This window comes from Lagenorhynchus albirostris, chromosome 19 (assembly GCF_949774975.1).
Source record: "Lagenorhynchus albirostris chromosome 19, mLagAlb1.1, whole genome shotgun sequence".
Lineage (NCBI taxonomy): Eukaryota > Metazoa > Chordata > Mammalia > Artiodactyla > Delphinidae > Lagenorhynchus > Lagenorhynchus albirostris.
Window position 1 is genome coordinate 16,321,231 of NC_083113.1, and position 22,869 is coordinate 16,344,099.

Genomic DNA, 22,869 nt, shown 5'->3' on the forward strand with positions numbered 1-22,869 from the left:
AAGAAGACTTTATTATGTCCACAGACCTTGGTTTTCTAGTGAGTAAACATAGACGTAAAATCAATAGATTATAATATTACTATATGGCAAGAAGGGAGGTCCCCGTGTTACACTGTGTCCTTTCTTCCATCTCCAGCTCACCCTTATGGATCATATTTCTCCATCTCTCCCTCATAGTCATATCCCAGGAGTGCTTTGTCCCATTTACACGTCTCCATTCTGTAACAAGCACCAAAGGCATGGAAGTAATCTATGGTTGAAAGAGCAGATATAAAAGCCTACTTTCTATACACACTAAAGCACTGGAGAAGAGAAAGGTCAAGAGAAGCAGGTCCTTGGTGACAGGAGCCTAGGAATAGAGCAGGCCTTGAACCTCAGTAAAATTAGAAAAGCTGCCCTAAGCCTTCCTTTGGTCATTAATCCAATACTACCCATTCTTTTTTCTTCTACATGCCTCCCTTACATTTTTTTAAAAATGAGGAAATCATTCCATTTTTTTTCTCTCCTCTAGGTAAGAGGCAAGAACAAAGTATAGTAGAAATTTTAAAAATTATTTATTTTTTAAATTTATTTTTGGCTGCGTTGGGTCTTTGTTGATGCGCACAGGCTTTCTCTAGTTGCAGTGAGTGGGGACTACTCTTAGTTGCAGTGCACGGGCTTCTCATTGCAGTGGCTTCTCTTGTTGCAGAGCATGGGCTCTAGGTGCACAGGCTTCAGTTGTTGTGGCACACGGGCTTAGTTGCTCCACGGCATGTGGGATCTTCCTGGACCGGGGATCAAACCCATGTCCCCTGCATTGGCAGGTGGATTCTTAACCACTGTGCCACCAGGGAAGTCCCAGAAATTTTTTTTAAAGAGAGGCATAACAAGTGGATACCTGACCCTACTCCCCCTATAAACACAGAGAAATGCCATCTAAACTATGACAGAATGTCTTTAAAATGGTCAAGTTCAAAAGAAAAGAAAAGGAAAATTCTGCATCCAGAAACAAAGAGATGAATCACAACAGTAAATATAAAGGTAACTTTGAGCTGACACCTCATAGAGATCTTTGATCCCATATATAATGCTTTAGAGTACTAACTGGGGTCTGGGGTTCTAATTTCTACACAGGAACAGGGGGCAGAGAGCTGGAACTAAGACCCTGCTTAGTCCTATAAAATATTTCTAGAAAAATACTACTCACTGGCCCAAAGAGATGAGTGAGCTTGCAATCTCTGAGACTTTTTTAGGGGGTTGGGGGCAAAAAATAAAAATACGGTATTACTCCACTTATATGAAGTATCTAGAGTAGTCAGACATATAGAAACAGATAGCAGGATGGTGTTTGCCAGGGGCTGGGGAAGAGGAAATGGAGAGTTATTGTTTAAAGGATACAGTTTCAGTTTTGCAAGATGAAAAGTTCTAGAGCCTGGTTGCATAACAATGTAAATATACTTAACAGTATTGATCTATACACTTTAAAATGGTTAAGATGGTAAATTGTATGTTATGTGTGTTTTACCACACTTTTTAAAAATGAATAAAGGCTGAAAAAAACTAGAAAAAACCCAAAAAACAAAATCCAAAATAAGTAGAAGAAATAAAAATAGGTAGAAATCAATGAAGTAGAAAGCAGACAATAGAGAAAATGAATAAAACCAAAAGTTTTTATATGGAAAGAGTTTTAAAATTTATAAATCCATATTAAGAATAGTTAATAGGGCTTCCTTGGTGGCACAGTGGTTGAGAGTCCACCTGCCGATGCAGGGGACATGGGTTCATGCCCCAGTCCGGGAAGATCCCACATGCCGCGGAGTGGCTGGGCCCGTGAGCCATGGCCGCTGAGCCTGCGCGTCCGGAAGAGGCCACAGTGGTGAGAGGCCTGCATCCCTCAAAAAAAAAAAAAAAAATAATAATAATAATAAAAGAAAAAACACAAATTACCCATGTCAGAAATGAAAATGGAGATATCACTACAGACCCCACAGATAGCAAAAAAATAAGGGAATGTTATGAACAAGTTGATGCCAATAAATTAGACAACACAGATAAAATGCTATTATTGCTTGAAAAGCACAACTTCCCAAAACTAACTCAAGAAGAAATAGAAAAATAGAATCTCTCCGTATCTATTAAAGAAATTTAATTTTTAATTAAAAAAAGTCCTACATGGAGAACCTGGTTGAATTCTACTGAAATGCTTACAACTTGGCAGGAAGTAAATGTAACAGCACTGCTTTAGAAATTCTTTTAACTCAGGGCACATGAGATTAAGTTGAAATAAACAACAACCTCTTCCTCCACTGAAATGAGCTGAAAAACAAAAACTATAAATCAACAAGAAGGGACTTCCCTGGTGGTCCAGTGGTTGAGAATCTGCCTTCCAATGCAGAGGATACAGGTTCGATCCCTGGTCAGGGAACTAAGATCCCACATGCCTTGGGGAAACTAAACCTGCATGTGGCAGCTAAGCCGGCACGCCACAACTACTGAGCCCGCACACCACAACTACAGAGCCTGTGTGCCTCAACTACAGAGCCCACATGCTCTGGATCCCATGTGCCACAACTAGAGAGCCCACACGCTGCAACTACTGAGCCTGCATGCGCTGGAGCCCGCACACCACAACGAAGAGCCCGCCCACCACAACAAAAGATCCCATGTGTGGCAACTAAGACCCAACACAGCCAAAATAAATAATTAAATAAAAAGGAAGGAAATTTTTTAAATCAAAAAATTAAAAAAAATAAATCAAAAAGGAAAAAGCCATCACAGGAGAGTCATCAGGTAAAGAAATAAAGTTGGTGGTGGGTAGGGGAATTGGGTGAAGATGGTCAAAAGGCACAAACAAGTAAGTACTGGAGATATACAACAATGTGACTATAGTTAACAATGCTGAATAGCATATATGAAAGTTGCTAATCCTAAAAGTTCTCATCAGAAGGAAGAAAATTATTTTGTAACTATGTGAGGTGACAGGTATTAACTAAACTTATTGTGATCATTTCACAATATATACATGTGTCAGGTGATCATGCTGTGCACCTTAAGCTTATATGATGTTATATGTCAATTACGTCAGTAAAACTGGGCGGGGGGGGAGAAAGTTGGTACCTACAAGAACTGCGTATAATATGAAAACATTAAAAAATATGAAATAAATGTTTAAAATTGAAAAGTCAACAAAAGCACAATACATAAAAAGAATCTGCAGATATTAAAAGAGTAAAGAGAATATCCAGAAATAAAAATCAAAGTAAAAAAAACAAAAACCTGAGAACTTAAAAAATTAACACTACTGAAAAGTAAATTATTAGACTTAAACATGTATCTGAGGGAATCACCTAGAAGGCAGCACAGAGATGAAATGTGAAATATAGAAGGGAAACTATAAGAGATATAGAAGGAAATGAAAAGGTTCAATACACATCTGATGTCATAAAAGGAGGGAAATAGAGAAAGGAGGGGAGGCATCAAAAAAGAAAATGGTTTAGAACTTTTCATAATTAAAGTCATGATTTCACGATCAGGAATCAAAATAAGTTGTAAGTGGGATAATGAAAGTAGATCTAATACCTAGACACATCCTGATACTGCAAAATAACAAATCTTCTGAAGGAAAGAAAAAGAAAGAAAACATGTTACCTAAAAGGAATGATGATTAGGCACATGAAATGTCAGAAGACAATGGAATACTACCTTCAAAATGATAAAGGAAAAATAGCAGTCAAGAATGGGGCAAAATAGGGGCTTCCCTGGTGGCGCAGTGGTTGAGAGTCCACCTGCCAATGCAGGGGACACAGGTTCGTGCCCTGGTCCGGGAAGATCCCACATGCCACGGAGCGGCTGGGCCCGTGAGCCATGGCCTCTGAGCCTGCGCATCCAGAGCCTGTGCTCCGCAACGGGAGAGCCCACAACAGTGCGAGGCCCGCGTACAGCGAAAAAAAAAAAAGAATAGGGCAAAATAAAGACATTTAAGGCAAAGAATGCGGATTCTTTCATAGACTCACTGGAGAATTTCTAGAACATACACATTAGCAAGAAGTAAATTGATCCCAGAAAGACAGAATGAGATAAAATTGGTTGGGAAGTCTAAGTAAGTGTATACTAAGTAATAATGATTAATTAATGGCGTTTCAAAACAAAAGATTAAAAAGCACTAACTAACAATAGAAAGAATAGACTTAAAGCATTCTAAAATCTTCGAGGTGTCCTCTCCCAGTGAAATCATGGACGATGCTAACTTTTTTCAGCAATAGTGTGTGACTAAGCATGGAGTACTGCCAATCAGGGAAGCTCACCTGAGCCTTGGTGTCCAGAGTTTCTACTGGGGCTCAGTCATATAGACATGGTTGACTGCCTGCATGGCTGACCTTAGTTTCCAGCCCCCTCCAGAGTTTGCACTAATACTGCATGACTCAAAACTCCAACCTAAATCACATTATTAGACTCCGGTTTTTACCCTCAGGTAAACAAAGACACTATCAAGCAGGATATTCCAAGGGTTTAGTGATCACCTCCCAGGAGCCAAAGGCAAAGGCAAGACCTCTCTTTGTGTAAGGTTAATTCTTTACTACATAAGAATAAACACAGAAAATATTACAATAAATAAACTAATAGTATATGTTAGGAAAACTCAGAAACAAATTCAAGAATAAATTACAAATGAAAGTTTACCAGAAGTGAAGACAAACAAGCAATAAAGAAAAACAATAAAACCACAGATTATATCTTAAGACAAATAAAATTTTAAAAAATACAAATTTTCAAAGTAAAGAATATATAAGGAGCCAGGGGCTCAATAGTCTACCATAAGAGTTTTCAGTTCTGGGATAAGGAGATTGATTCACTTGGTGTTTATGCCTGCCACAAGAGTGGTGGATCTTAGTATCAGGGCTTGCTTGCCAACAGCCTCTATGAGATTTTTTTTCCAAAAAAAAAATTCAAAATAAAGGTATAAAAAGAGAAAGAGTTCACATATCTTCTGTCAGAGTGGTGGAAAATGGAGCCCATGAAGGAGCTCAATCTTCTTGACCACAACTGGGGAGAGAATCAGGGTCTAGGCCCATGTGTTGACATGTACAGAGAAACTCAGGCAGAGTTTGTGGTCTGCATGGATGACAGCCTGGATACATGCAGAGTAACTGGGTAATAACTAAATATACTGAAGATATCTGGAACCATGATTCTCATAGTCAGAGAAGATAGGTACAAACATGTAAATGAAGAGGTCTGTAATAAACCTTGTTAAATTGGATTGGAATTAGAGGTGTCAGTGTCCACTACACAATTTTAAAAAGTGTTTAAATCTTAACAAGGCAGAATTCTATATTCAGAGAAAATATATTCAAGAATGAACAAAGGGGCTTCCCTGGTGGTGCAGTGGTTGAGAATCTGCCTGCTAATGCAGGGGACACGGGTTCGAGCCCTGGTCTGGGAAGATCCCACATGCCGCGGAGCAACTAGGCCCGTGAGCCACAACTACTGAGCCTGCGCGTCTGGAGCCTGTGCTCCGCAACAATAGAGGCCGCGATAGTGAGAGGCCCATGCACCGTGATGAAGAGTGGCCCCCGCTTGCCACAACTAGAGAAAGCCCTTGCACAGAAACGAAGACCCAACACAGCCAAATATAATAAATAAATAAATAAAAATTAAAAATCACAGTATTCCAAATCATTAAAAAAAAATGAATGAACGAAAAATAAAGATAATTTTAGATAAGAGAAAACTAACAGTTTGTTACCGACAGACCTGCATTACAAGAAATGCTAAAAGGAAGCTCTTCAGGCTAAAACACAATGCTACCAGTGGGGAAATGGGATCTTCAGGAACAAAGGAAGAGAGCATAAATGGTAACTCTCTGGATAAATGTAATAACCCTGTTATTTTAACTTCTTTAAACTACATATAAGTATTCAAGGTAAAAATTATAGTCTGTTGTGTTTATATAGATACAGTTTGTATAACTAGTAGAGTGGCTATACTGTTTTCAGATAAACTACACCAGTGATAAAGAGGGACATTTCATGATAGAAGAGTCCATACATTAGCAAGAATTATTATAGTATATGTGTACACACCTAAAAACACAACATCAAACAACACTGCACTTGCATGACCCTAAGAATGAGTGCCTCCTTAAATTTTGCACCCCAGGTGCTTTACTCAATTCAGCATTACTGTAGTCCTGGCCCTGATTTTAATATCTCAGCAATTGAAAAAAATACAAGACAAAAAAATCATGAAGATGTAAATGATATGAACTATCAACCAACTTGGACAAATTAATATTTGTACAATAATTCACCCAACATCCATCGAATACATATTCCTTTCAAGTGCACACGGCATATTCACCAATGTAGACTATATATTGGGCCATACAAAAAGTGTCAATGAATTTCAAAGGATCAGAATCATACACAGTGTATTCTCTGATCAAATAGGACTAGATTGAAAATCAATAACAATGAACTAGCTAGAAAACACACAAATGTTTGGAAGTTAAGCAACACACTTCTATATAATCCATGGGTTAAAGAGGAAATCAAAATGGAAATAAGAAAATATTTTGAACTGACTGATAAAAATACAATATATAAAAATTTGTGGAATGGAGTTAAAGTAGGGAATTTCTGGCTTTAAATGTTATATTAGAAGAGAAGAAGGGTCTAAAATCAGTAACCAGAGGTTCCACTTTAAGAAACTAGAAAAAGAAAAGCAAAGTAAACCCTCAGTACCTAGAAGGAAAAAGAGAAGAAATAAACTAAATAGAAAATAGACATACAATTAGCCAAAACAAAAGTGATTTCTTTGGAAAAAGCAACAAAATTGATTAAACCTTACCTAGAATTGTTAAAAATAAAAAACTGCAAAGACAAGTCACCAATATCAGGAATGAAAAAGAACTTATTGCAAAGGAACATATAAATAGTAGAAGTCTAACAAGGGAATTATTATGAACCACTTCATTGCAACAAATTTGACAACTCAGATGAAATGGACAAAATTACTGAAAAATATAACAGTATAAGACAGATACAAGATGAAATAGAATATCTGAATAGCCTAATACCTATTAAAGAAAGTGAATTTGTTATCATAAACAAAGAAAACTCCAGGCCTAGCTAATTTTACTAGAGGATGCTACCAGACATTCAAGAAATAATACCAAACTCATACAAACTTTTCTAGAAGAGAGGAGGAAATAGTTCACATCTTATTTTATGAGGCCAGTACTACACTAATACCAAAACTTGAGAGAAAATGACATACTAAAAGCTTTGTGCAAAATTTCTTAAGAAAGTGTTAGCAAATTGGGTAGGAAAAACACATTCCTCCTGTGTTTCTCCTTTAGTCTTACACTGCTATCACACTTTACTTCTGGTCACAAAAAGTATGGGTTTTTTTTAACATCAGCTGGGTGTCCTAAAATTTAACTCAATTCTGATGCCATCTACCTAGAGATAGCATCAGATCCCACAGGTTAAGGGCACAGTCCCAAAAGACTGTCTTCCTTACTCCCCCACCCCATTTCAGATGCCAGTCAAAAGCCCCAGGTTGTCACCTGTACTTTTGACCAACTGGCTATAAATCGGGGTTCTTCATTGGGTATGAGCATTTCCTAGAACTCACAGAACTCAGAAACACTTACGTTTGCCAGTTTTTTATATAACAAAATATATCATAAAGGATACAGACGAACAGCCAGATGACGGGGTACATAGAAGGAGGCCTGGAAGGGTCCCAAGCCACGGAGTTTTTGTCCCCGTGTTGGGCCACACCACCTTCCCGGTATGTGACTATGTTCACTGACCTGGAAACTCTCAGAATCCCATACTTTGGGGATTTTTATGGAGGCTTTATCATGTAGGCATAATCAATCATTAGCTTAATCTCCAGCTCCTCTCCCCTACCCATGATGGGTGGGGCTGAAAATTCCAAGCTTCTAATCATGGCTTGATATTTCTGGTGACCAGCTACCATCCAGGGATCCACCAAGAGTTACCTTCTCAGAACAAAAGACACTCTCCTATTACCTAGGAAATTCCAAGGGATTTAGGAAATCTGTCAGGAACCAGAGTCAAAGACCAAATATTAGAACAAAAGATGCTCCTAGTACTCTTATGACTTAGGCAAATACAAGGGTTTTAGGAGTTCTATACTAGGAACTGGGGGCAGAGATCAACATATTTTTCTATTATTTCACACAAATTTAATATGGAAATATATATAAGGAAATACAACATGACCCACATATATAAGATTGAGTTAACAATCAAAAATCAATTTAATTCATCATATTAGTTGAATAAAGGAGTAAAGACATTGCTTCAGTAGATTCAGAAAAAGTATCTTACAAAATATAATATCCCTTCATGATAAAAACTCGCAGCAAGCTAGGACTAGAGAACTTGCCAAATTTGATAGAGCATCTCTACAAAACCTCCACCTATGTGTAATGATGAAATATTAAACATTATCCTCCTATGACCAAAAAATGGCAACAATGTCTACTTTCACTACTTCTATTCAACACTGTATTGGAAGTCCTAGCAAGTACATTAAGGCAATAAAAATGAATGAAGATATAAACACTGGCAAAGAAGAAGAAAACCCTATTTGTAGATGGCAATTGTTTGTTTACAAAATCCTAAAGAATCTGTAAATCAAGAACTAGCACTTATAAGTAAATTAGAAAAGTTGCTGCATACAAAGTTATTATGTAATAATTAACTAATTTTATATAGTAACAGCAAACAATTGAAAAGTGAAAAATTTTTTAAAAAGCCCTAACAGTTGTAATTAAAGTTCCCTGCCTGATCAGCCCTCACTCAGCTGAGCTCTCTGTCTTCCTGGCAACCCTCCCAGCTTCTTCCCTTGCTCGAATATGGTGGTCACACTGCCTATAAGAAATAAATATGAAATAATGTATAAAAATATTAATAAGAATTAAAACCAATTCTATAAAACACTTTGAGAATTAAATTTCTAATTACCTGTAAGCAAAAATAATATTGGTGAGGACTTCAGAGAAGGGTAGAGGGATTAAGAGAACAGTCACCTTAGGGTGATGAAAGAATCACAAAGAATAGAGAGATGAGAGAGGTAAGAAAGGTCTTATTTAAACCTATACTGGCTCTCTGTATTAAAAGGCAATATAGTATAACAGTTAATTCAATGAGAACTATGTTGGCTATGATTACTATATTTTTGTTTGTTATTTGCTAAGAGGAAAAGTGGAGATTTCTGAAACATTCACAGGTTCTTTCTAGAATGCTAAACAAATGCTGATAAATGCAAAGTTCATGGATTGTCATTTTCAATGACAATGTAGGTCAAATAAAATAATTTTGTTATAAGAAATGAATATGTTCACTTCATTTAAAATATTTTTTGAGGGCTTCCCTGGTGGCGCTGTGGTTAAGAGTCCACCTGCCAATGCAGGGGACACGGGTTCGAGCCCTGGTCTGGGAAGGTCCCGCATGCCGCGGAGCGACTAAGCCCATGAGCCACAACTACTGAGCCTGCGCGTCTGGAGCCTGTGCTCCGCAACGAGAGAGGCCACAATACTGAGAGACCTGCGCACCGCGATGAAGAGTGGTCCCCGCTTGCCACAACTAGAGAAAGCCCTCGCACAGAAACGAAGACCCAACATAGCTAAAAATAAATTAATTAATAAACTTGTAAAAAAAATATTTTTTGACTCAATGCATCACCATGTAAACTGTAGAGATTACTTTGAAAATCAGTACAAATCAGGATTTTTTTTGTCTGTTCTAAAGGTGGGTCAGAAAATAATGTACAGCATCTTTACCAATTCTGAGTTCAAACACAATATAACACCTGGTTTCTTTGTCAATAGATATGTCTTAAGGGTCCCACAAATCACATCTAGCTCCCTGGGTATCAAAGAAGGTAGAAATTATATGAAGGGACTAAGAAAAGTATGACTATCATGAAGAATGAACGTCAAGAATGGTGAGGTGTCATCTGCAACACAACAAAGCTTAACCCATTCCTTTGAAAACAGGGTGAAAAAAATCACCTAGTTTCTTAAAAGATAGCCTTGATATTCCAGAGAGAATATTTAAATTATTTGAGGCAGACAGCTTACCCAGTAAGACTAAGTTGCTGTTTTCCATCATCACATCCCAGTACAGTTCCCTCAGAGCAGAACCCCAGATATTCCACTCCTCCTGAGTGAACTCTAGGGCCGCTTTCCTGAACGTTCCCCATTCCTAAAAGCACAAACCCATGCATTACTGGTGAAATTCAAGAAATGTTTTCAAAATAGAAAGAGAGTAGATAAAGGTTTGAAATCCAAGAAGGGTGCTATATAGCAAGCAAATAGGCTGTGGCTGGAAGTCTATGGTAAGAGAAGTTAAGGAAATCAGTGTTTCAGAAACAGATTATACACATATTTTTAAGTAATCTGGTTGATTTAGTTCATGCCTATTATGTGATTCCTCAATTATAAAAACATGTCTAGAAACATGGCTAGAAATGAATAAAAGAATCACAATTTACCAATTAACTGAAATAGTGAATATGAGCATACTGCATGCCATATGCCTACCTCATAAGTTATTAATAAATTAATTTTTACATCTTCTTTTTTCATTATAGACTAAGAAAATATAATTCATGGAATTTCTTTTCCAACATAGTATTAAATCTCTATATAGATAGAGAGATAATAGTTTGCATAAAATTAAAGAATTTCTTCAAGCCTCAGATTCATCATTATGTTATATACCATTTTTTTTCTAGTTGTCATTTTTTTTAATGGTTTCATATTTCACACTAAATTGTTCTCTAACTTGTTTCGGTTTGGGTGTAAGACCATTATTTAAAAATATGTAATAAGCACTAAACTTTCTTATGCCAAAGTATTTAGTAAATTTTTTAACAGCTACAGTTAATCTAGTAGATATATCACTCTTAATTATTCTTTTATACTACCAAGTTTAGGGTGGGGAAAAAAATCTCTAACATCTTTTCTACTGATGGGAGTCTGTAGTTAGCTACTTCTTTTAAATCTAGCTGAGCCACCATCCCTCACTGAATACTTTCCTTGATCCTGAGTTAGTGGATATAAAACACAGAATGGTCCATAATCACATAGAAAATCATCTTAAACCAGCACAAACTTTTCAAGTACACAATAAATCTTCCTCCTGATAATCAGCTTTCCATGACTGATTCCCAAGGTAGATCCCTGATATCTCTGTATGCAAGTCCCAATTTTACTCCTACCCAATCCTAAAAGCCTCATAAAACATGTAATCTCAACACATACCAACACTGGGGCCAATCAACTGCCAATCATATATTTTCCTAGAAAATGCAAAGAATTTCTAAGTTTTTCCATGAGTAATCAAATGGGACCAACTTCTCTTAATCATCTCTCCACCATTCTTTGGATGGTGAAGTACCTCCTCCTCAAGCGATTTAATTTTACTCCATAATTCTTCTTGAAATAAGGCTGAACTTATAGGAGATGCTACACATTAATGGAAGAACAGGGAGACCCATCAGGAGGACCCTGGGCTGGTTGGCATCATACTTCACTGGTATGGGAGGAACTGGGGACAGCTTCTTAGAGATCTCTGTTACACAGGACATTTCTAAATAAAGAAATGTTCACATGATCTAATATATAACTATGTTCAAGAACTAGGGAGAAACAGAAACTTACCAAAGCCATTGTTTAAAATGGTTGAGAACCTGTCAGTACTCTTCAGGGTTTCCCTCCTGGAGAAGCACAGAGACTACAGAGGTGAGAACTGGGAAAAGAAAAGTTGCTCTGACACCAGATTTACTTCTCATCTCCCCAAATGATACACATTAATATGTGCTTTTTTCTTTTCTCTTCCTGCCTGTAAACAGTACCTTATCAACATACATAGAAAATAACAGGTAAGATGGGTTCTGGACAAATCTAAACAGTCCACACACAGAGAATCCAGTAAACAGGCACAGATATCAAGCAGAGGTCCTCCTGTCTGAAAGTAGGATCCAGACACTTCAGCAGGAGGGTTCTGGCTCGTCCTCCACTCTGCTAATACTGGCCTGGGCCTGAGATTGGGCACATCTCGAGCAGATACTCCTCCCGCTATTCTACTTTGCAGGGCTGCAAAGGGAAGACACCATCCACACCTAAACCTCATCTTTGGCCTCAGAGATTGACACATACTGTAAATTCCAGTAAGGCCCACAACAATATTTCAGGTCCTGCATGTCCTTCCAGAATTTTGCCATTCACCTACGTCATCAAGAAGTGGGGTTTAGGGGCTTCCCTGGTGGCACGGGGGTTAAGAATCTGTCTGCCAATGCAGTGGACACGGGTTTGAGCCCTGGTCCAGGAAGATCCCACATGCCGTGGAGCAACTAAGCCCGTGCACCACAATTACTGAGCCTGTGCTGTAGAGCCCACGAGCCACAACTACTGAACCTCGGGCACCCTAGAGCCCATGCTCCACAAGAGAAGCCACCGCAATGAGAAGCCTGTGCACCGCAACAAAGAGTAGCGCCCACTCACTGCAACTAGAGAAAGACCACATGCAGCAACGAACACCCAAAGCACCCAAAAATAAATTAATTTTTTTTAAAGTGGAGTTTATTTCCCTTCCTTTGAAACAGAACAGGCCTTTGTGATTCTCTTGATGAATAGAGTGCAGTGGAAATGACACTGTCTATTTTCCATGGCTAGATTTGGAAAGGCAATAGAGCTTCCTACTAACTCACTCTCAAGACGCTCACCCTGAAACCCACCCATTTTGCTGTGAGGAATCCAAGCAGCTACACAAGAAAGCCACAGCTAGATATTCCAACCACAGTCCAGCTGAGGTTCCAGCTGACTGCCAGCATCAACCGCCAAATACGTAAGTGAGCAAGCCTTCCGATGATTCCAGTCCCCAATCTTAAAACCACCCCAGCTGAAGCCAAGTAGAGCAGAGACTAGCTGTCTCCACAAAGTTCTGCCCAATGAACAAATTAATGATTAAAACAAATGATATCATTGTTCTAAGCCACTAATTTGGGGATGGTTTTTTAGGTAGAAACTGGGAATACCTGATCACCCCACACACAAAAACAGAAAACAGTGCCATTGCAAAACAACATTGGCTCACATGGAGTCCTACCCCCAAGCCAACACAAGTCCCAGAATCCAACAGCTTAGCACTTCCCATTTCTTTATTTCTTTTTTTTTGTGTGTGTGGTACACAGGCCTCTCACTGTTGTGGCCTCTCCCGCTGCGGAGCACAGGCTCCGGACGCGCAGGCTCAGCGGCCATGGCTCATGGGCCCAGCCACTCTGCGGCATGTGGGATCTTCCTGGACCGGGCCACGAGCCCGCATCCCCTGCATTGGCAGGCGGACTCTCAAACACTGTGCCACCAGGGAAGCCCCTATTTTTGTTAATCTTTGATTTGTATATCCTGAAGCTGTTATTAGGTATATTCAAATTTATGATCACTATATCTTCTTTTTAGGTTTAAACTTTTATCATTATGAAACGTCCCCTTTATCTCTCATAAGTCCTTTTTTTTCCTGATCTTAATAGACACCAATTTTCCTTTAGTATTCGTATTATACCTCTTTCAGATTTCGTTTTCTGTCATTATACTTAATATGTGTCAGCTGCTAAAAGCATATGGTTGATTTTGTTCAACAATTTTCTTTTTATTGGAGTGTTTAATCCACTTTCATGAAATTTAATTACTAATAATGTTGGGTACACCAACGTTTGCTTTTATGTGTCCCCTCTGTTTCTTTGTTCTTCTATTCCACCATTCTTACCTTCTGTTGTATTAGTCAAATACTTTTATTATTCTAGTTTTCCCCATTAATTTATACTGTCATACATTATTCTTAGTGGTTATCATAAAGATTGCAGTATTATGCTTAACTTATTACAACTAGAACTCTCATGCAGTGGCTGTTAGAGCATAGCATACTGGAAATATGTTCATTGGTGTCTACAAAACTAAACATAGATGTATTACATAACCCAGCAGTCCTTTCCCTGTGCATCTCCACAGCAGAAATGAATGCTTAAGTCCACAAAACACATGTACAATAATGTTCATAGCAGTAGTATCTCTTCAAGAAAAATTAGAAACAACTCAAATTTCCAACAACGGAATAACAGAAAAATAATCTGTACAACATCCTATAATGGAATACATAGCAAAAGAAAAGGTGCCTGCTATATGCAGCAACATGGATGAATCACACAAAGATGTTGGGAAAAAAAAGATCTATCTTTGGGCTTCCCTGGTGGTGCAGTGGTTAAGAATCCTCCTGCCAATGCAAGGGACGTGGGTTCGAGCCCTGGCCCGGGAAGATCCCACATGCCGCGGAGCAGCTAAGCCTGTGCACCACAATTACTGAGCCTGCACTCTAGAGCCTGTGAGCCACAACTACTGAGCCTGTGTGCTGCAACTACTGAATCCTGTGTGCCTAGCCCGTGCTCTGCAACGAGAAGCCACTGCAATGAAAAGCCCGCGCATTGCAACGAAGAGTAGCCCCCGTTTGCCGCAACTAGAGAAAGCCCGTGTGCAGCAACGAAGACCCAACACAGCCAAAAATATAAATTAATTAATTATTTTTAAAAAAGATCTATCATTATGTGAAGTTCAAAACAAGTAGATTTTGATTGGGGAGGTACATAGATATTTGTATTCAGTGAGACCCAGATAAAAGGGTAAACTGTTCAGTTCCTATATTATTCCCCTGAATAAATATACCTGAGCAAGCTACTGTCATCTGCATTCCACCCAGCAGGAGCCAATGTGACACTGCAGAACATGTCTACACTTGAAATGACACAAATATTCCCAGAGGGTCCTAGATGGGGAGGTAAAGTTGGCCAAGACATGGGAGCTGCAGAGCAAGTAGAAGCAAATGCCCGGGTAAGATTCAGCTTTAGCAATAACTGATTGGTTTAAAATAAATTATAGAACATCCATTCATGACTACTAAGGTGGTCATTAAGTGCATGGTTATAAAAAAATTTGTAGTTAACATGTTCAATCATATCTCAATAAAGGTTGGAAAAAGTATGAAAATATTCAAAACATATTCAATAGTTTTTTAAAAATAAATACATAAATATAATGTCATTTTGCCTGTAAAATGTATATATATAAACAGAAAGAAAAATATCTGGAAAGTTATGAAACCTTATGTTAGCATTGCTTCTCTATGCTGTCTGTGATTTTTTTATTTAAAACTACTTCTTAAGAGTGGCCATGTATTAATATTAATATATTTTTGAAGAATAGCTTTCTTTTTAAAGACTTTTAAAGTGCATATTTATATTAATACATGGCCACTCTTAAATTAAGAAGTAGTCTTAAACAGTCTTCCCTGAACTTTGAGAAGATGCTCAGGATAAATAGATGCCAACTCTGAATGGCTTTTGTTTCTTTCTGCTCCCAACACCTGATTTAACACTTTGATTTTTACATATGGCAAAGGAAGTTGGAGTTTTGCCTAGAAAAGAACGGTTAAAGGTCCCTGAGAGAAGTCTCATAAGTTTTGATGTTCTAAATGCTGCCTTCATGTCTTCCTGATGTATGGGTTTAATTCACTTCTAATTCATTCCTTTTAGCCCTGATGACAACCAAACACCTGTTTAATCTTGTTCTGTTAGTCTCATTTTTACATCTAATCTCACGAAAATTTTCTTGAATAAAACCTATTTACCTCCCCAGAGCTTTTATGTCTTCCAGTATAACTGGTCATAACCTAAGAATGCTGTCATCAGAATGTCTCTTCCATATGCATTCCCAACATGTGTCATCTGACTTAAGAGCCTTTATCACAGTCTACCTTATATTTATTCCCACATATATTTGACCTTTGCTTAATAATGAGCAACTTACCTCTTTTTAGTGCTGGTGTCCCGTCAAGTACTAGAATAAGTTCTGGCATATTGTGAGCAGGAAACATATAAAAGTAGATGAAGATATATCTTAAGGATATTCATCACAGTTTTGATAATCATAAATATCTCAGGGTAGAAAAGAGGTTAAATAAATTATTGATGGGAGTTCCCTGGTGGTCTAGTGGTTAGGATTTGGCACTTTCACTGCTGGGGTCTGGGTTCAATCCCCGGTCAGGGAACTGAGATCCCACAAGCCACATGGGGCAGCCAAAAAAAAATTATTAGTAGCTATTATTAATATGTACGTTAGTTTTTAAAGGTAATTACTCTAATTCATAGTAAATGTTGAGGAAAGACATTTGTAATGAATTAATAAGTAAGACAGGCAGGTTAAAAACTTATCGAGAGATTATGTGCAGTTGTAAATAAGAACAAGCTCTGTGGTTAAACTTTCAGAATGTCAACCTTAGCTCTAAAAGTTATTGTGTGTGTTCATAAGTATCTTATCTGTACTGCCTAGATTTCCTTATCAATAAAGTGAGAAAAACAATAGTACCTAGTACCTCAAAGAGTTGTCAGGATTAAGTGAAAATAAAAAAACCAACAAAATATTATCTATTTTTTATTGATGACGAAGAGACTATTTCATATCCTGTAATTACCATTAAAGGAAATTCTCTTCTTTGCTTACCATTTTTTCTGAAAGTGAAATTCGAGCTTCTTAGGCCTGCTCTTCCTTATAATGTTAATATATTGCAGAGCACAGCTTACAAATATAATTTGTTTTCACCAGCAACATTACTCACAAAGAATGGGAGAAAGAAGAGGACAGCAGCTACAGGTAGACACCATTCTGCCTCATAAAGCTAGCTAAGAGAATCTGACCCACTTAAGTAACAAATTGAAAATACTAACAAAAAATCAATCTTGTTCGCTGCCTAACCCAGGCTTTTATGCTGGGTTATTTATAACTATGCATATTTATAACTACTAACATCTAATTCTGTTATCTGAAATTATAAACTCATCCTTGTCAGCATAATTTATATAATGGAGTCTCCTAAGATATTTGGTCTTGAGATATTAGCGCTATTTTCTGAAAGTAACTATGCAAAAAAAGAAAATTAAATACTTAATTGAGTAGCTTTACTTGATAATTTGTTCCCCTGGAATTATGCATAAATTTTTATCTGTAAAATTGCAAAAGGTCTGTCAAATCAGTTGGAGGTCATTGTTACTTCCTTATCCCCACTGATAAAGTTAATTTGTGTATCAGGATCCACACAATGGGGGCCACCCCAGTGGTCCAGCCCACATCACAAATGTAAACTTAAGTCAGCTTACATTTACAGGAAACACCTATTAAGGAAATCTAACGTTACACCAATCACAATCTTCCAACTCAGCTTTGGCTAGCTTACCTTACCCTAGAAAACTGGACCAGCTAGCCTTATAAGAAAATCCCTGACTTCCTAACCAATTATGCCATTTCCCTGTTGCCTCTTCTAACAGTCTATAAAATTCTCTCTTGCCCAAAACCCCTTGGGAGAGTGCTCTACTGCTTGTGAGGCACTGTACTCCCCCAATCCATGGATTGTTTCCCTTGAATTAAAGATATCAAACTCGTTGCCAAATTGTTTTAGTTTTTGTCATTTGACACTACATACGAGGAAGTATAACAAACCATTGATTGGGTTGAATTCCTTTTTCAAACTAAGAGCTAGAGAGGTCTTTATTCATTTAAATGATTAATTCACGTGACTTTTTTCCCTGAAAAAACCAAAATCATATAAACATAAGCATAAGGAAAAATTTAGAATGTACACCAAAATGTTAATAGTGATTATTTCTAGATGCTAAATTATAAGTACTTTTGATTTTATAAGTGCAATTTGGATTACTAATTTTTTTCAACAAGACTACATTCATTTTGATCATCAGGAATTAACACCTATTTCCATATAATGCATTTTTCTAAAAAGCGTTGTAGGGAGGGGTATCTTCTACTTCTTATGAAAACTGTGAGCAAACAGACTGGCAAAATGACAGGTAAAAGCACTAAAAAACCAGTGTGACTAAAATAAATAAACCTACCAAGTATTGTATCTTCTCTTACTGTATTTCATAAACATAGTGAGACACTTTCTATGTTAAGATTCACCTGTGAATGCTGCTCAGTATTCTGTAATAACCTAAATGGGAAAATAATTTGAAAAAGAATAGATACATGTATATGTATAACTGAATCACTTTGCTGTACACCTGAAACTAACACAACATTGTTAATCAACTATGCTCCAATATAAAATAAAAATTAAAATCTTCAGTCCTAAAAAAAAAAAGATTCACCTGTGAATGTGCAAAATTCAGGTAAGTGACACTTTCAATATTTGGTTCATAGTAGAGGATTAATAAATGTGGCTTTATCATTGCCTTTCTCTACTGAACGACCAGTTAATGTACCATATTGGATACAATCCTTGAAAAATTGGTAAGAAATGCCATTATAATAATTAAACTGATTTATAATTTAGCAATTTGAGTAATTTTGTTCATAAACATGAATACTGCATAGCATTACACTTTGTATTTTTCATAGCTAGAATCTCTTTTTGTATCTATATAATATTAATCACTTGAATGTAATGTGATTAACCTTATATTTACATGATACAGGAAATTATTTTGGGACAAACTCCTCTTAAAGTTCACTTCCAGGTGTAAATTATTGGTTCCAGGTCAGTGATTCAAACCCTGTTTGGTTTCCTGTACACCTTTGACAGTCTCCAAATTATAGACTTTTTCCCCAAGAAAAATATACATTAATAAAATAAATATACAATAATTTGGTATACAATTCCAGGGCAAATCATTTAAGGTGAAGGATACCTGTTATAGACCATCTAAGCATATACCTTGTTTTCTTAAAAATGCCCATTACAATTAACTTTATATTTTCATTGCTCCTCATTCATGAATGTGGGATGACTTAGGATATCCACATAATAACAACTGGGTTCTTTTTAATTTTAATATTTTTAACTTATTTATTTATTTTGGCTGTGTGGGGTCTTAGTTGCGGCACACATACTTCTTAGTTGCAGCATGTGAACTCTTTAGTTGCGGCATGGAGGATCTAGTTCCCCGACAAGGGATTGAACCTGGGTCCACTGCATTGGGAGCGCAGAGTCTTACCCACTGGACCACCAGGGAAGTCCCAGTAACAGGTTTTTAGGTTTCTTTTCCCTTTTTTTCTATAAATTTATGCATTTATGTATTTCTTTTATTTTTGGCTGCACTGGGTCTTTGTTGCTGTGCACGGGCTTTTCTCTAGTTGTGACGAGCAGGGGTTACTCTTTGTTGCGGTGCACAGGCTTCTCATTGCGGTGGCTTCTCCTGTTGCAGAGCACAGGCTCTAGGTGCACAGGCTTCAGTAGTTGTGGCTCGCGGGCTCTAGAATGCAGGCTCAGTAGTTGTGGCACACGGGCTTAGCTGCTCCGTGGCATGCGGGATCTTCACAGACCAGGGCTCGAACCCATGTCCCCTGCACTGGCAGGCGGATTCTTAACCACTCTGCCACCAGGGAAGTCCCCGAATAACAGGTTTTAATTTAAGCACTTATTATTGCTAGCCACTGTTCTACTGCTGTTAATATTAACTCTCCTAATTCTCATAAAAACTGTTTGAAATTGGTACTATTATTTGTGTTTTACAAACAATAAACTCTGGAACAGAAAGACACTGAATATATTGCCCAAATTCACCAATACTTACAAGACCAAGATTTTAATCCAGATACTCTAGATTAGGGGTCAGTTAATTTTTCTGTAAAGGACCAGGTATAAATATGTTGGGCTTTGTGGGCAAAAGAGAAAATCAAGGATATTATGCAGGTGCTAATATAACAAGAGAGAAAACAAATTTCCATAGAAGTTTTTGACAAAATTCAAAACTTTATTTATGAATACTGAAATTTGAATTTCATATAATTTTCACATCATGAAATATTGTTCTCCTTTTGATATGCTGTCAATTGTAGAAAAATGTTAAAACCAGTCTTAGTTCACAGGCCATAAAAAAAATTGGCTACAAGCTGGATTTGGCCTGCAGGGTCATGGTTTGCTGACCTCTGCTCAAGACTCAGAGACCATTATACATTGCTGACTCAGTCTACACAATTATGTGACTTGAAAAAAACTGATGCTGCCTAATCTTATTCAATAACTGGTTGGTACCACATAAATCTCCTAATTCCTTGGGAAAAAATTTCTGCCCTTCTTGAAAGAGATGCCTCTGTACATACCCCTAATAATATTCTTAAAGGTCTCCAAAACAGAAGACCGTTTTTACTGAAGACTGTTACTGAAATCAATCAAACCTTATCCTACCTTGCCATTTTCCCACTCATGTCTTTGAAGAAAATCTGAAGTATCTAATGTGTAATTCTACCTAAGCATTAACAAATCACCATGTAAAGGAGGACTGTTTCTGTGTCATGGGACTGCTTAGACAAAAACAGCACAAGGGGAAAGTGTTGCCAAGTGGTTATACAAAAATTAACTGTAGGAAGGGCATTTGATAAGGAACTGGGAAAGAAGGGGATCCATCCTAATGGTACTATCATTAACTGGGAATAGAAGGCTTGGCCAGGTAAATGGATTAGTCACTATTTGGCAGGGCATTTAAGATGAAGTTATTCTATATCCTGAGAAACAAAAATTCATTCCATGAAACAAAAACCTCAAAATGACTTCTAGGAAAAGGGAGCCCTCTTGCACTGTTGGTGGGAATGTAAATTGATACAGCCACTATGGAGAACAGTATGGAGGTTCCTTAAAAAACTAAAAATAAAACTACCATATGACCCAGCAATCCCACTACTGGGCATATACACTGAGAAAACCATAATTTAAAAAGAGTCATGTACCCCAGTGTTCATTGCAGCTCTATTTACAATAGCCAGGACATGGAAGCAACCTAAGTGTCTATTGACAGATGAATGGCTAAAGAAGATGTGGCACATATATACAATGGAATATTACTCAGCCATAAAAAGAAATGAAACTGAGTTATTTGTAGTGAGGTGGATGGACCTAGAGTCTGTCATACATTGTGAAGTAAGTCAGAAAGAGAAAAACAAATACTGTATGCTAACACATATATATGAAATCTTAAAAAATGGTTCTGATGAACCCAGGGGCGGGACAGGAATAGACGCAGACATAGAGAATGGACTTGAGGACATGGGGAGGGGGAAGGGTAATCTGGGACAAAGTGAGAGAGAATTCACATATATACACTACCAAATGTAAAATAGGTAGCTAGTGGAAAGCAGCTGCGTAGCACAGGGAGATCAGCTCGGTGCTTTGTGACCACCTAGAGGGGTGGGATAGGGAGGGTGGGAGGGAGATGGAAGAGGGAGGGGATATGGGGATATATGTATACATATAGCTGATTCACTTGGTTATACAGTAGAAACTAACACAACATTGTAAAGCAACTGTACTCCAATAAAGATGTTAAAAAAATATGACCTCTAGCTTGGCTTTGAGATGTGCAGCTGCAACACTTCTCCTTTCATGGCCCTTCTTTTGGGATACGGCAAAACTTGGAAGGAAAAGGGGATCATGACATACTAGGCCTTTCATACCAAGACAGGCTAAATAAGAACACATTCTTCATCACTAGCAAGCCTCCATCATCCATGTTAAATACACCCAATGGAAGTAAGAGAAAGACTGGAATACTCTTGACCTGTATCATTAAAAAAAAGTCAGGTTGACTGAAGCCTAGGAGCAGAATCAGTTTCTGTGTTCACAGCAGTTTCCTGTCAACAAAGCTATGAAAATGCTGTAGATCTGCAATATGCAGCTTGCCCCCACAGAGCTTCCAAGAGGACTCTTTGGAGGAAGGACTCCTACTTTTGGTGCCTTAATATCATGTCTTCCCAGGACCCTGCCTCGAGGGCAATTCCAGCTCTAAAATCCCTGTAATAAACACGGAACTCTGATTTTTTTAGTTGGAACCTTCATTCTAGGTCTCAAATATTCAACTTCCCTTTGAATATTTGAGACCTAGAATGCTAGCCATTTTTGTGCAGCTAGCATTTCTGCGCAGTGTGGCTATAACAGGTGAAAACATAGAGGCAGTGAAAGAAAGCCCAGTGCAACAAATTCCAAGAAACCATGGAATTGACAATTAGCTCCCAAACAGGTAACAATGTACTGCATGCCTGTGTATTAAGCACTAGGCTAGACAATAGACACAGGGTGCAATGATGAAGGCAACCGGGGCCATGCTTTAGAACTGGGGACCTCTGTGGTTAACAAGGGGCTCGCAGCCTTTGACAGGCACAGGCTGAGTCACACAGGGATCTTGTCCACTGATTCCTCAATGCTAGAACTGCAAAAATGAAACCACCCTCCTAAAAGTAAAAAAAGTCACACTAGGCCAGTTTTGATCTGTCGCTAGTCGGTCACAATAGTCACAGGATCACTTGGTCACAGTGTAACACCTCACAGTCGCCGCCGATCACAGTCATTAATAAGGCCCCGCCCCCTCTCAGTCCTAGGAAGCTGATCTGGGCCAGTCAGAGCCTTCCCACCACGCACACAACCCCGACCCCATACTCACACACACGCTCTCGCTTGCTCGCTATCGCCCTTTATGATACACACATACACTCATATGTGTGTATCTTACACTGATGCAGTCACACAATCACACATGCCCACCCACAATCACCTTCTTCAGCAGCTGACTCACAAAGGCCCGAGGCTCCTGCCTCCACCTGCCGCATCCGTGTCTGGGAAACTCCGGGACTCCTGCAGTGAGCTCCTCCCTCACCCAGACCCGGGTCACCTCAACTCACCGCACGGAAATCGATGACCACAAGGCTAGCGGAAAAAGAACCAGAGACCGAAGTTTATGAATCCCCCCAAGGCCTGTGAGAAACGGAGTCCAACCCGGAAAAGTGCGGACGCCGACACT

General features: G+C 38.2%; 2 protein-coding genes across 2 annotated transcripts in view; one reads left to right on the forward strand and one right to left on the reverse strand.

Annotated features, from left to right (window-relative positions):
• Positions 1 to 22,869, forward strand: part of ZNF382 (zinc finger protein 382) — a 53,118-nt gene that overhangs the window by 3,035 nt on the left and 27,214 nt on the right. The window lies entirely within an intron of this gene.
• On the reverse strand, positions 80 to 22,866 carry LOC132510276 (zinc finger protein 331-like). Its single transcript, XM_060132105.1, has 4 exons — positions 22,751 to 22,866; positions 11,684 to 11,739; positions 10,100 to 10,223; positions 80 to 219 (listed from the first exon to the last, which is right to left on the reverse strand). Exons 2-4 carry the CDS (start codon positions 11,690 to 11,692, stop codon positions 80 to 82), a joined length of 273 nt encoding a protein of 90 aa, XP_059988088.1. The 5' UTR covers positions 11,693 to 11,739; positions 22,751 to 22,866.